At 42.4% G+C, this 14,332-nt stretch overlaps 1 protein-coding gene across 1 annotated transcript in view; it reads left to right on the top strand.

Annotated features, from left to right (window-relative positions):
• The first annotated feature begins 3,844 nt into the window (after positions 1-3,844).
• The window catches only part of DUSP22 (dual specificity phosphatase 22), a 45,904-nt gene continuing 35,416 nt past the window's right edge, over positions 3,845-14,332 (top strand). Inside the window, exon 1 of the mRNA XM_026676688.2 lies at positions 3,845-4,259. Coding sequence (XP_026532473.1) covers positions 4,239-4,259 — 21 coding nt within the window. The 5' untranslated portion in view covers positions 3,845-4,238. The remainder of the gene's footprint in view (positions 4,260-14,332) is intronic.

Below are 14,332 nucleotides of genomic sequence, written 5' to 3'. Positions count from 1 at the left end.
GCCCAGCTGATGCCGGTACCGGGCCGCGCCATAAAAAAGGTTGGGGATATCAGGCCGCGGCATAAAAAAGGTTGGGGATCACTGCCCTATAGTTTATCTTTAGTTACATAATAGAGATGGAATGGACCTTGGAGTTCTTTCCAACTCCCTGTTGAAGCAAATCCTATACCATTTCAGACTGGCTGTCCAGTCTTTTCTTAAAAACCTCCACTGATGGAGCACCCACAATTTCTGAAGACAGACTGCTCCACTAATTAATTGTTCTCACTGTTAGGAAGTTTTGCCTTAATTCTAGGTTGCTTCTCTCTTTGATTAGTTTCCAACCCTTGTTTCTTGTTTGCCTTCTGGTGCTATGGAAAATAAGTAGATCTCCTTTTCTGCGTGGCAGCCCCTCAAATACTGGAACATGGCTATCACGTCACATCTAACGTCATTATCATATCTTGTAAATGGTGCCATCAATTAGCCAGGCATCCTGGAGATTTATTTTTTCAGACAGCACTGGTGTTCCCTATTACAGGAGAATAGAGACTTTCATAGCACTTAAATTAGCAAAACAAGTGAAAACGTTAAGTGGGAAAAGATTTGAAAGCTGCACTGAGAAGGAAAAAGTCCGGATTCAGAGTATGGCAAGATCCAGTCCTCATGGCCTTTCAGGAAAATGATAGTTTTCTAAAGCTTTGGCTACCCCACTTTTGTCTGCAATCTGCTTGTGGTTTATTACATTCTTTTGGGCCTCAATCACTTCATCACTATTTAATTGTGGCATCAGAACCTGAAAGAATATTAGAAAGTCACTGAAATGAAGCTTTTTATAGTAGAAGCAGCTCCAGGAAAAAAAAAGGTTGTATGTATGTATGTATGTATGTATGTATGTATGTATGTATGTATGTATGTATGGTATTCAGCTTTGTTCGGGTATTTTCCCACGTCATTATAGTTGTGCTTTTAAAGTTGTAGCAACATTTCAGCAGAATCTCATCTGCCATCATCAGGCTTCTGTATTGTGTTTGTCAATACAGAAGCCTGATGATGGCAGATGAGATTCTGCCGAAACGTTGCTACAACTTTAAAAGCACAACTATAATGACCTGGGAAAATACCCGAACAAAGCTGAATACCATACATATAAATACCCACGAAAACTTCACACACACACACACACACACACACACACACACACACACACACACACAAAGTTTTCCCAAAAATAAGACGGGGTCTTACATTAATTTTTGCTCCAAAAGATGCATTAGGGTTTATTTTCTGATTTGGTCTTATCTTGGGGAAAATACGAATCTAAATGCATCTGTCTGGCTGACAATCTTAACTGGGGCTTATTTTGAGGGTAGGCTTATATTACGAGCATCCTGAAAATCATGTTAGATAAATCATGCTTATTTTCCAGTTGGGTCTTACTTTCAGGGAAAAAGGGTAGGCAAAGAGCACAGTCATATTTTTTTTTTTAAATGTGGTACAAACTTTATACACTGTTTCCGGCATCAAAGAATCTCAAAGTTATTACAATTAAAGCAGCAGTATAATACATAATAGATTAAAAGGATATGGAATATGAACTAATAGAGTTTGCAAGAGGTACCTAGATGGCCATATAGCACAGGAAGACCCCTTTTAGCAACTGCCTTAGTGATTGTTCAGTTACAATGATAATGAAAACATAACTTTGCAACCATGCCTATGTTTACAACTTCCACAGGTTCATAAAACAAAGCGTTGGAAGAAAAATCCAGGTCCAGTTCCAAGCTGGGAATAAAATGGAGGCTGCTTAAGAAAGTCCATTTATTGATGAGCAGAACCAACACACAACATGCAGGTTCTGGGACAGCCGATAAGTAAGCTTGATGAGTGCAAGGATTTTGAAATGCTGCTGGGGGTTGTGCAATGTCTGAAATGCCCCTAGCAGACTGCAATGCAGTCTTTAGCTAAATGGTAGTGGATTAACCCTTTGTATCCTAAAGCAGTGGTGTCAAATGCAAGGCCCACGGGTTGGATCAGGCCCGTGATGTGGTCTGATCCAGCCTGCGGGGCCATCCTGGAAAATTTAAGGGGCCAGCCCATGTTGCTTTGGCCCAGTCTACCCAATGCAAAGAGGAAACATGGCAGCAGTTTGGGGAATGGCATCAAAATGGCCACACTCACCCAGTCGGCCACGCCCAGTGAGGCCATACCACCCAGTTGGCCATACCCACTCAGTCAACCACAGCCCTTTTGCAGCCCTTAATTAAATTTGAGTTTGACACCCCTATCCTAAAGGGCCACGTCCTATTCTTAGAATTTGGGTGGTGGAGAACATAAATTTTAATCCTATCCCTGGAGGTAAAGACCTTGTTTTGTGAATAGGCCAGCCCAAATCTTTCTCAATGGGCACAAAATATCTGCTGGGACTATTAAGAAAGACTGAGTCTGCTTTCTGCCTTTAAGAGCATGTTTCTCCATTTCTCTCTTTGGGGAAATATAATATTCTGCTTTTTTTAATATTCCCCAAAACATTTCATTCTTCTAGGAGGGTGGGGGGCCTTCCCATAAAAGGAAAGCTGAAGTAAGATCATAAACACAGCCGCAGTTTCATTTTGTGACCACTTTGCTCAAGGGCCGTTACCAGTCCTGAATGTAGTCACTAAACGAGGACTACCAGAACTGCAGTGGGAGAAGTCAAAGAGTGTTGGTATCGCCACAGAGCACCTTCACCATCAGCCTGCAAGGCAAGATTTTGGTGATTGAAGGGGAGGGTAAACAGTAGATTTATCCTGATCCCAAAGTATTAAATTTATATGTGTGTGTTTGTGTGTGTATATATATTTATATATGTGTGTGTGTGTGTATGCATATATGTATATATATATATGTGTATATATGTGTGTGTGTGTGTGTGTGTGTATATATTTGTTTTCTGAGGTTCTCGCGGGTATTTGTATGTGGATATTTGGTTATTCGGGTTTTCTCCCGCATAAGATTGGAAGTATCTAGGCAACGTTTCAATGAAGTCTCATTCATCATCTTCAGGCTTGTGTCTTTGGCTCTGTGCTTCTCAGAGTAAGTGTGCTCTGTGCTTCTCTTACTCTGAGAAGCACAGAGCCAAAGACACAAGCCTGAAGATGATGAATGAGACTTCATCGAAACGTTGCCTAGATACTAGTTTTCATGGGTACGTATGGTATTCAGCTTTGTTCGGGTATTTTCCCATGTCATTGTAGTTGTGCTTTTAAAGTTGTAGCATATATATATATCCTTTTGGTGTATTGAAATGTGTTTTTATATACATATACATATATATTTAAACGAAAAACATTTCAATACATCAAAAGGAAAACAATAGCAATTTTCCCCCCAATTCCATTTGAAGATAAGATACATTTGCTACAACTGAAACATCAAAATGGAAATACGCTTCTAGAAATAGGTTTCCAGAAAACAGCTCTGCAGATAGCCATTTACTGGAAAAGGCTCGTTTAATTAGGGCCCTTTTCGCACAAAATATATATTTGCATAAGCAGCGATAAATCAAACTATATATAGAAAAATGCACGGCGTTAACTAGACGGCTGGCCTGCCCTTGCCCAGAAACCAAAGACGCCCCGCCACCTCCACAGCTTGCAGCAAAGAAGCCGCCGGCGCTTACTCATCCTTCCAGGAATGAAAGTGGGCGGAGCTCTCACCCTTTGTGTACGTGCTCAGGAAGGCGGAGCAAAGGCTTGTCGCTGGGCATGCCGGGAGGGGTAGTTTTTCCCTCCCGCTTGAAGCCAGCCATTGAATAGTTCACAGAACTACGAATCCCAGAAACGTTCGCGCTGTTATTTGGGGGCAATTTTCACGGAGTTTAATCACACGTGGGAGTGGTAAAAATCAGAAAGGTTGGATGACCGAGATATAATTCCTGGCAGTATAAATTTGTAACTAGATCATCTGGGTTTTTCATCCAGAGAAATCCAGGGGCGGATTCCGCTTATATATTAAAAAAAAAAAAACACTTTTAAGAGGAAAGCCCCGGTTAATTCTGATGGACGGGAGATTATTATTATTTTTTCTTTAGAGCTCCTGCGGTGAAGAACAGCTAATCATATAATCGCTTCTCTATTCGATTGCTCAATCCTACCGAGTAAATACCGTTGTTTCCCCGCCCTAGTATTTTGTATTTATTTATTATTATTTGCAGCTTCCTATTCAATAGATTTGCTTCCAGTCTCTGGTGCTATAAAGTTTCAGATCGTTTTAGAGCCATGGGGAATGGGATGAATAAGGTAAAAAAAAACACTGCTTATCTTTTTGTTTATTTAAAATTTTCGGGGTGGTGCTCGCATGCAAGGGTTTAGTTAGGGGGTGGACCCACAGAAAAAGAAACCCCCTTCGGCTCCTTGCTTTGATCGGTACAATAGGGATAACGTTTGGGTAACACTTGGAAGAACTTCCTGGATGCTTGTCAAGGACGCAACAAATTACGGTTGCAAAGCGTTTATATATATATAGGACGCGTGTCCGTCTTTCTGCCGTCCACACGTGCAACCAGATCCGACGCCCTTTAAATGTATTCGGAAGGGGGTGGGGTGTTGTGGTGAGTTTCGGTGGGTTTAGATCGCTGTTTATTCCCGCCACCCCGTCCTAACTTAAAAGTGACTCCAATGTTCATCCCCGGAGATTGGTGGATCTTAAAAGTTGGAAAACACGCGTTTTGCACCGCCTCTTTGTTAGAATAGCTTGGTTTAGCAAAGAGGGAGCGAAATAGTTGTAAAAATAGAAGACAAAACACCCCCCCCCCCCAATTAAAGCTGCCCCGACGCGCAAGTTTTTAAGTGGCAGCTTCGAGATCTGTTTTGGGTTTGTTTTTTTCCCCTCAGAGTTAAAGCTCGGCTCCTTCCCCGTTGCATGTGGTCTTTTGCATTAGAAAGCCGGAAATGCTTGAGATCGTCGGAGGTCTTTGCAGCTGGGTTAGTCAGCAGCTGGGCGAGGCCAGGGGCCTCCAATTCCCAAGATCTTTTCTTTGAAGATGTTTTGCTTCTCTCATCCCAAGAAGCTTCTTCGGTTCTGGAAGCACAATTTCAGTGATTTCCTTAACAACCATGGCAAGAAAAGTCATAACATGGGGGCAAAACTCACTTTAACAAATGTTTCACTTAACAACATAAATGTGGAGCTCGGTTGTGGTTGTAGGTCGAGGCCTACCTGTATATCATTGTCGGCATGAGAGCTGCCCATTTGCAGTAGCGAAGCTGATTTCTGATGGTACTTCTGCACATATAGGTAATCCTTGATTTACAATGTTTCGTTTAATGACTGTTTGAAATTACAACCGCACTGGAAAAATAGACTTATGACCGTTTTCACACTTGCCACCGTTGCAGCATCCCTACGGTTGCCTAACCAAAATTCAGGTGCTTTTATGATTTATGATGGTTGTAATGGCCTGGAGTCATGTGAAGACATTTTGTGACCTTCTGACAAGCAAAGTCAATGGGGAAGCCAGATTTACTTTACAACCATGTTACTAACTTACCGATTGGAGTGATTCAGTGGACAATTGTGACAAGGAAGGTTATAAATTGAGGCAATTTTAGAAAGCTTAGAATGTCAGGAGTATCTGAAGGAAGTTGAAGGTGGCCCTTAAAAAATGTTTGAATTATAAAACAAGCAAAAATAGCATGCTGAAATCGAATCTGAATTGAAGGAATAAACTCAACATGAACAGAAATGATACAGTCAAAATTCCTAATGTGGGTTTCTACAAGGTATGAAATATATCCCCAAGAGGTCATTTCCATCATTTTTAGTCAAAGTGGTTGTGATGCTGAGGTTGGTAGGAATTTTTGTGCTATATATTTGGAGGTCCCTAGTTGGAGAAGATTGCTGTAAATCAACATCCCCAAATCTGGTAGCATATACCAAGTGACATTTACCAATTGTTTTTAAAGAGGCCTTGTCATGGATTGTGTTACTGTATTCAGTTCTTTAGATAATCACATAATTAGCCTGAGCCACCTTAAGATTTTTTTTTCAGGAAGGTTGTGAGATGGAAATGCTGTGTCCATTTGCTGATGAGTCATAGAATCATCCAGCCACCTCATGAGGTGGCTGGATGGAGTCACTGAAGCAGTTGGCGTGAGCCTAAATGGACTCCAGAAGATGGTAGAGGACAGGAAGGCCTGGAGGAACGTTGTCCATGGGGTTGCAATGGGTTGGACACGGTTTCACCACTAACAACAACAACATAGAATCATAGGGCTGGAAGGGACCTTGGAGGTCTTCTTGTTCAGCCCCCCCATCCAAAGCAGGAGTCCTTATACCACCCCAGACAAATGGTTGTCCAATCTTAAAAACCTCCAGACATGGAGTGCCCGCAACTCTGAGAGGCAAGCTGTTCTATTGGCGAATTGTTTGACTGTCGGGAAATGCCTCCTTATTTCCAGGTTGAATTTCCCTTTGACAAGCTTCTACCCTTTGCTTCTTGTCCTGTCCTCAGATGCTATGGAGAATAAATCAACGCCCTATGACAGCCTTTCAAGTATTGGAAGACTACTATCATGTCTCGCCTGAGCCTTCTCTTCATTAGGCTAAACATGTGACCTTAGCCTAGTGATCATAGCTGTTCATCATATGATATAACCAGTGGTGGGATGCTGCCGGTTTGGACCGGTTTAGGCGAACTGATAGCTCTGATGATCACCCCACCTGCCCTATCCTGTCCTTTATTTCCTGCTTTGTAGGTCATCTCAATCACGCCGCACAGCTGATTTCCCCCCTCGCTGTTGTACTTACCATTGCTGACTTGGAAGGTAAGCAGCTGTGCTTCTAAATGCCCCCTTTTCAGCACTGCGCACAGGCGCCTTAGGTGCGTGAGCACACAAAGCATGCACTCACCAAACCAGCAGCATCCCACCACTGGATATAACCTCCAAATCCTGTATCTTTGTTGCTCTTCCCTGCACTCTTTCTAGGGCTTCAATATCTTTTCTGAATCACGGTGACCAGAACGGGAGGCGGTATTCCAAGGGTGGCCTCACCAGTGCAGTGTAAAGTATTAGTATCAGCAGGGGTGGGATTCTTCCAGTTCGAACTAGTTGTTATGATTCTGTGCAGTTCTGAGAACCGGCAAATTGTGCCCCTGGCTGGCCCCGCCCCTCCCTTCCCCTCCCCGCCCAGTCAGTCCTTATCACACATGTGTGACATTGCTGACTGCGTTCTCCCCCACCGAGTCACTCTGTAAGGTGTTTATTTTTTCCCCTCCCGACGATCAGCTGTTCCGATGATCAGCTATGCCAGGATTCCCCTGCTTTGCCGAGGAGGCTTCCCTGAGGCCCTGAGACAAAAAGGGGACTTCCCTTCCCTGAGACAAAAAGGGATGCACGGGGGGGGGAGCCGCACCCCACACCCCCCCCGTGCTCCATTTTTTGCCTTTCTGGGCCCCAGGGAAGCCTTCTGGGAGCAAAAACACCCCCCCAAGAGGCTTCCCTGAGGCCCAAAAATGAGGGAGGGATTGCTGCAAAAAAAAAAGGACATACCCACCCAGTCACATGGCCATGCCCACCTGGCCACGCCCACTTAACCACGCCCACAGAACCAGTTGTTAAAAAATTTGAATCCCACCCGATTATCAGGTCCAATAATCTTGATGCTGTCCCTCTGTTGATGCAGCTTAGAATTGTGTTGTCTCTTTCGACAGCTGTCGTACACTGCTGACTCATACTTAAACGGGGGCCTGCCAGAATAGCGAGATTCCTCTCACAGTTACTACTGTTGTGTTAGGTGCCTCCTATTCTATACCTACGCATTTGTTTTTTCCTGCTTAAGTGCAGGACCAACAGTCAAGTTGTCAAGGGTCCTTCTGAATGTTGAGTCTCTTCCAAAGTGTTGGCATTCCCACCCCCAGTCCTGTGTATTTAAAATACTGTAGAATTACTGCTAGGATGAGGAAAGCAAGAGTTCATCTTTTGGGCCAATACATCCTTTTTTTGAGAGAGAGAGAGAGAGAAAGAGAGAGAGAGAGAGTCTGGCTACAAACAGCATTTCTGATTTGTCTGTTTTAAGGCTTATAAAAGCATGGGCTGCATTTGTAGGTTTTCACAACTAAAGCATGTGTTTCATGTTTCTTACAACCTTAAATGTTCAGGGCGCTATATGAATCCAGATTGTTTACTTCTATGTATTATTCATTGTGTTGTAAGCACCATCAGTTTTTTTAAATTCTATATCATGTAATAATGGATTAGCTAATTTGTAAACATAATTGTCCTATCTGGACCTTCAAGATAAGAAAACAGCTGTTTTAGATTTTACCTGGCTCCCTATGATCAGTTTTATTGATTGATTGATTTTCTTTCCATTAAGTTACGTCCAATTTTTGGAGAATGCTGGACCATTCCTTGCAGTTTTCTTGGCAAGGTTTTTCAAAAGTGCTTTGCCATTGCCCCCTTCCTAAGGTTAAAACAAGATTAAAACTTAACAGTCTCCCATTTTCTAGCCTAATGCTTTAACCACTATACCAAAATGTCTGGTTTTATATCAAGAGGCAAAATAGGATATCATATTTAACAGTGGCCTTTGTCTTTAAAATTGCATATGACTCTTATATTAGAGGTTTTATTCATTTTATGAAATTTCTGATGTTTGTAATAGCTAGTGGTACAGGCTTATGAAGGTGAAACCCCAGCACAGACCATTAATTTCACGATTATCATCATACAAATGGATGAAATACAGAAATAATGTAACTAATTTGACTGTAAGTTTGGGTAGAAATTGAATTCTTCCTCCAAGAACTAAATACACAAATTTTAGAAAGGAGGTTTGAGTTACATATCTGCAGATGATTAGGGTGGAGAAATCCTTATTTGTTCTAAACTTGTCCATGCAATTGTAATTTGATTAGCCTATAAGATTTGGAGAGGAAACAGGGAATAGCTGGAATGTCCATTGTTTAGCTGTGTTTAAGCTCAGTTGTTGTAATGACTTCATTGCAAGGTGTGAGTGGGGCACAATAGGGGAAGTGGGTGTGACCATAACAAACCTCATCTACTTTGCACTTTGATACTTCCCTTTGTAATACATGGGCCATCTTGGCACAAGAACAAAGGTTAGGTTTGAACAGTTGCCCTATTGTAGTTAGGGTCAACTTGGAATGAGAAAAGGAAGTTCCTTGCTGAGTGAGGGGGCTTGGCCATATTTTTGTTCAATGACAGTAGCTAGAGCTTGGCTTGGCACCAATAGCACCAAGACAGCATGGTACAGCAAATGTCTGATGAAAATCAAGTGCTAAACTGCAAATTTTTATGCCCCTGGATCTGATTTGACCTTCATAAATTGCCTTAGTTGGTCAACTGAGTCTGTCTTTTGGTCAAATCTATATATGGTTTAGAGAGGAGAAATCCGCTGCTGGGATTACTTCAATTTTCAAAACTCCCTTTGTTCTTAAGCCGGAGAGGCTTACTTCCTTCCCCTTACTGGCCAGGACAGCCTCCAGAGCTTGCAAACAGCTGCTGTTGCCACAATTGGTGCTTGGATCATCTGGCGATTGTTTATTCCTGCCTTGGGTCTGACCAATTGGTAATGCCACCCTAGGTAGCATGTCCGCTCTTGGAACCTACATAGTGTGGAATGAGAGACATTTGTTCACATGCTTCCCTTCACACACACACACTCTTTCTGTCTCCCAAGTTGTTTTTCCTTAGCTTTATTTATTTATTAGATGCTCTTTAGCATCGCAGGCTTGGCTGGATTGCTTCCTGCTTATTCCAGAGGATGGTGTAGCTCAGGGGTCACCAACCTTCTGGACCTCAGAGACCACCAAACGCATAATTTTAAATCCCGCAGACCAGAGACCCTGGGAAAATCCCAAAAAAAGTCTGCAGTAAAATTCCCCACCCCGTTTTCCTACCAATAGATCATTCTTTATTTGGGATCGCAGCTCCACCTCCGTTCTCAGGGGGAGAGAGAAAGAGAGAGACTTTTGGCTTCATGCAAGGAAAGCAGGAGAAGCAGCAGAAGTTTTTCTTTCTCTCCCCCAAACTCTGCCAGAAATGAGTCTTTGTGAGACTTGTCATGCCGGCGCAGCCTCTTGCAGCAGGATGCCTTGCAGGGTCCCAAAGACTCATTTCTGGAAGAGTTTGGGGGAAGAGAAAGAAAGACTTTTGCTGCTTTCCTTGCGTGCAGCCAAAAGCAGAAGAAGAAAGAAGCGGAAAAAAGCAGCCCAGTGGCCAGGCCAGGTGCGGGGTGAGGGAGGCAGGTCCCCCCTCCGCCCTTTCCCCCCTCCCCTCACTACCTCGTGTTGTTCGCAATGCAAGTGACGCAAGCCTTGTGTTCCCACGGGCCATGTGGGCGGCACAGCCTTGTGTTCCCACACAGCCTGAATTAATTGCTTTGGGGGGTGACATTTCTCTGCGGACCATCACAAAATTTTCGTGGACCACCAGTGGTCCCTGGCCCACTGGTTGGCGACCACTGGTGTAGCTCATCTTGCCCACTAAGATGATATAAAGTCAAATGCAACTTGGTGCCTTCTCTTTAGTTTACATGGGCGATCTTGGCACAAAAAAACAATAGCCAGGTTTTGCACTGCAGCTTCCATAAACCAAGGAGAATGGGACTTCCAAGCAAACATCAGACTTGGGGCTATTTTATGCTATGTACCAAAATGTGCTCCATTACTGATTTACTGTCATTTCCCAGTTGCCCTATATACAAATATTTATTAGATATTTTAATAGTGTGTCATTTCTCTCTTCAAACTAACTCATCATTCTCTTTTTTTTCCTTTTGCAATTCTGAGCTGGGCATCTTCTTATCTGTATTTTGCTGTCTTTCCAAGTGAAGGCTGATTCATAGCTTCCAGCCAAAATCAGCCTCTTATATTCTCTAAAATTTCCTAATGGCAGTGTTTACTTATGAGCAGGCTTTAAATTACATTAAGTATGATAACACATTATAAATGTTTCCCATTTCGATTGTAATGTAAAAGCAGGAAATACGTACATAAATACACCCAAATTATTATTCTTAAAAGACGTAAGGGTTCTTCCATACCATCATCATTTTCATTTCCTGAACCCTCATCAAAAACATTTTGTAGCTCAACTGCAATACTTGAGAATAAGTGAAAATCAGTTGTCCCACCGTGGGTCCTGCTGCAGCAAAAAATATCACCCATATTCCTTTTGAGGAAAAGAAAGAAAGAAAACAACTGAGTAGTTTATAACTTCTACATTGTTTTCATGATGGAAAACACACAAAATTCTTGTTAAAGTTTTCTGCTTTCATCTTGCATGAAAGGAAGTCGCAGAGGTCTCAGGTTAGCATTTCTCATGCAAGACCTTAAACCCAGGTGTTGGAAAAGGGGTTAGTGGAGCAAAAATGCTCTCCAGTGGAAGGAACATTTCAAATAATAACAAGAGTCCTTTTATAGTTCCACTTGCCTTATTCTCAGTGAACTAAATGTCTCAAACTTCTGAGTAAATCCAAGTTTCAAATGTGATTTCTCTACACTGTACAATTGCCCAGGAAGCTTTCTCCTACCCCCATCTTACATTTGCTTAAACAATATCTGGGTAGGTGGGCACACATCCAAGCAAACATTGACCTGCAGCCACTCATGGTTTTTTATTTTCCAAGAATTTCTGTGTCGTGCATTCTTTGCAAATAAAGTGATATGGGAGATTAGTACTTTATTTTGCAACGTTTTACAGCAGGGTTGTCAAACTCGATTCATTGAGGGCTGCATCAGGGTTGTGTTTGACATGGTGGGGGCGGGGGAGGTGTCCAGGTGGATGTGTCCAGGTTGGGCATGGCCAGCTCGATGTCACTCGTGTCGGAGGTGCCTGTGGTGCCCTGGGCGGGGCTGCGGGGACTCACTTTTGCTAGTAGTTTGTTTTGCTAGCACTCTGCCAGTGAAAATAGAGTTTGGAAGGGCTGTGTGCTCTGTTTTCGCTGGCAGAGGGCTGCAGGAGGCCATCACTGCTGAAAACAGCTCGGGGGAACCACGCACGGCCCTCCCAAGCTCTGTTTTCGCTGGTAGAGGCACTGTGGGCCAGTCCTTCGCTGTTTCCAGGGTGGCCCTGCGGGCCAGATCTAAACACCCCGTGTGCCAGGTATGGGCTGCTGCCTTGAGTTTGACACCCCTATCTACAGCTATTTTTTAAAAAAAAAATCAGATAGGAAAGGAAAACTGGTAGGGTTAAATAATGGTGGAGTCCTAGTATATTAAATCTTTATAGTTTGATTGGATTATGTGTCACCAAGTCAATGCTAACTTTTAGTAACCACCTAAAGATATTTTCTTCAGTATGATCACTCTCCGATTTGGCTAATCCTGGTTTGGTTTGGTAATACAGAGATATACACAAGAGATTAGAAGTTCTAGTACAAAGTCCTACATATGACCACATTATTTGTATCCCTTCTGTTGGATTGGGACAGCCAACACCCCTACTTTCCCCCTCTCACGCCCCCCCCCCCCAGTATTTGGGTTACCCTGTCATTACTGTCTTGCAACTCCAGATCTTTGGGAAAACATTTGGAGATACTTGAAGACCTTGCTGTCTAACAAAAGATGTCAAATTAGAGCTCTCTTGCTGTTATATTGATTGTTGGTTTTTCATATTTTAATGTTTTAAGCTGCTTAGAATCCTCAGAAATGGAATTGCACACGCGATGAAGTAATAAGTACCTCTGATGAACTTTGTCAGAATTGTTATGAAAGTCAATATTAACAGTAAAATTGTTTAGTGAAGTGAAAACTGATGTCATTCATCTAGAATTCTGAGGTATCATAATTGGTCATGCTGGTTTGGGCTTCAGCTATATCTGAAGCACTACTAGGATCCCAAATTTGTAAAGGGACATATTTTTGGCCCTTACTGCATTATGCTCATAAGACAATCAGTATGGTCCCTTGGTTGTCCATGTCTGTAATTTCCAAATCTGCTCATTAGGATTGGATCAGTATAAAAATAGTAATCAATTGGAAATATGAGTCATTGTAATACTTTTTATTAGGGACATGGTGGCTCAGTGACTAAGAAGTTGAGCTTGTTGATCAGAAAGGTGGGCAGTTTGGCGGTTCGAATCCCTAGCGCTGCATAATGGAGTGAGCTCCCGTTACTTCTCCCAGCTTCTGCCAACCTAGCAGTTCGAAAGCATGTAAAAATGCAAGTAGAAAAATAGGAACCACTTTTGGTGGGAAGGTAACAACGTTCCATGTGCCTTTGACATTTCGTCATGCCAGCCACATGACCACGGAGACGTCTTCGGACAGCGCTGGCTCTTCGGCTTTGTAACGGAGATGAGCACCACCCCCTAGAGCCAGAAACGATTAGCACTTATGTGTGAGGGGAACCTTTACCTAATATTTTTATTATTACAGGATAAGGAGAAATTACAAATCTTTTCATAGTATCTAGCTCTAGTGCACTTAACTGGGGGAATACAGAAGTCCTGCTATTGATGTATTGAAGTACCTTGATATTGCTCATTTAATCTAAAGTGATATTTGGTTATTGCTGTAATACCTACATGTTAATATCTGCATTTGCTTATTATTATTCTTTGGCATTGTAACATCACATATAAGGGGTGTTTTTTTTTTGTTCAAAGGACCTTTTTCCTGTTCTAGTTTCTTCAAAAGATTGTAGGGTGCTTGTCTCCAGGCACGCTATGGCATGAGAATGTGGAAGAGACCCCCATAGTAAGCCTTGCTCAAGAAAAAAGAATGGCAAGGATGCGGTAAAGGAATTTAAGATTGCTAACAAGGTCCTTTAAAAAACCCATGCGCCAAACATTTCAGCAGTGTTTTGTATTAAAAGTATGATGGGACCAGTCTTCCTTAAGAGCTGTTTTTGTGGTAGTAGAAATGACAGACGTGAGAGCTAAATGGGTTATTATTAAAAGTGTTATTATTTGTAAATAAACAGGCCATCCTATGCTTGCTGACTTCCTCAGAGAGAGATTTTTAATAGCTGAATAGCTGACAATCCTAGGAACGATTCTGCTGGCAGTTTAGTAGTTGTTAAACAACAACAAAGTAAAACCAAATAAAATCTCCTACTGCTTTTACACAGGCATTTGCCACATGTCGCTGACTTATCAAAATCTACAAGACATAACATTCCCAGCAAATGGCCTACCTCAGATATCCTGTATGAGGTGCATTCCTGAAATGATGAACAAGTTTCCTGCCTCCTTCTTTCCCATTGTCAAAGGAGCCGACCTAGGAAATATCATGACTGGCAAGCTAAAACTTGACAGTGGTTTTTGTAGAAGGTGGTAGGCTTTTTGGTATGTTGGGTTAAAGAAGGAGAGAGATCTTTGCAAAGCTGATGGGGTGGGTTTTTTT

Source organism: Notechis scutatus, chromosome 3 (genome assembly GCF_049901735.1).
Source record: "Notechis scutatus isolate UNSWTSFEM ecotype Mainland chromosome 3, rNotScu1.2, whole genome shotgun sequence".
NCBI classification, from domain to species: Eukaryota; Metazoa; Chordata; class Lepidosauria; order Squamata; family Elapidae; genus Notechis; species Notechis scutatus.
Note: the sequence above shows the minus strand (reverse complement) of the source record. Positions and strands in the feature narration are given on the sequence as shown.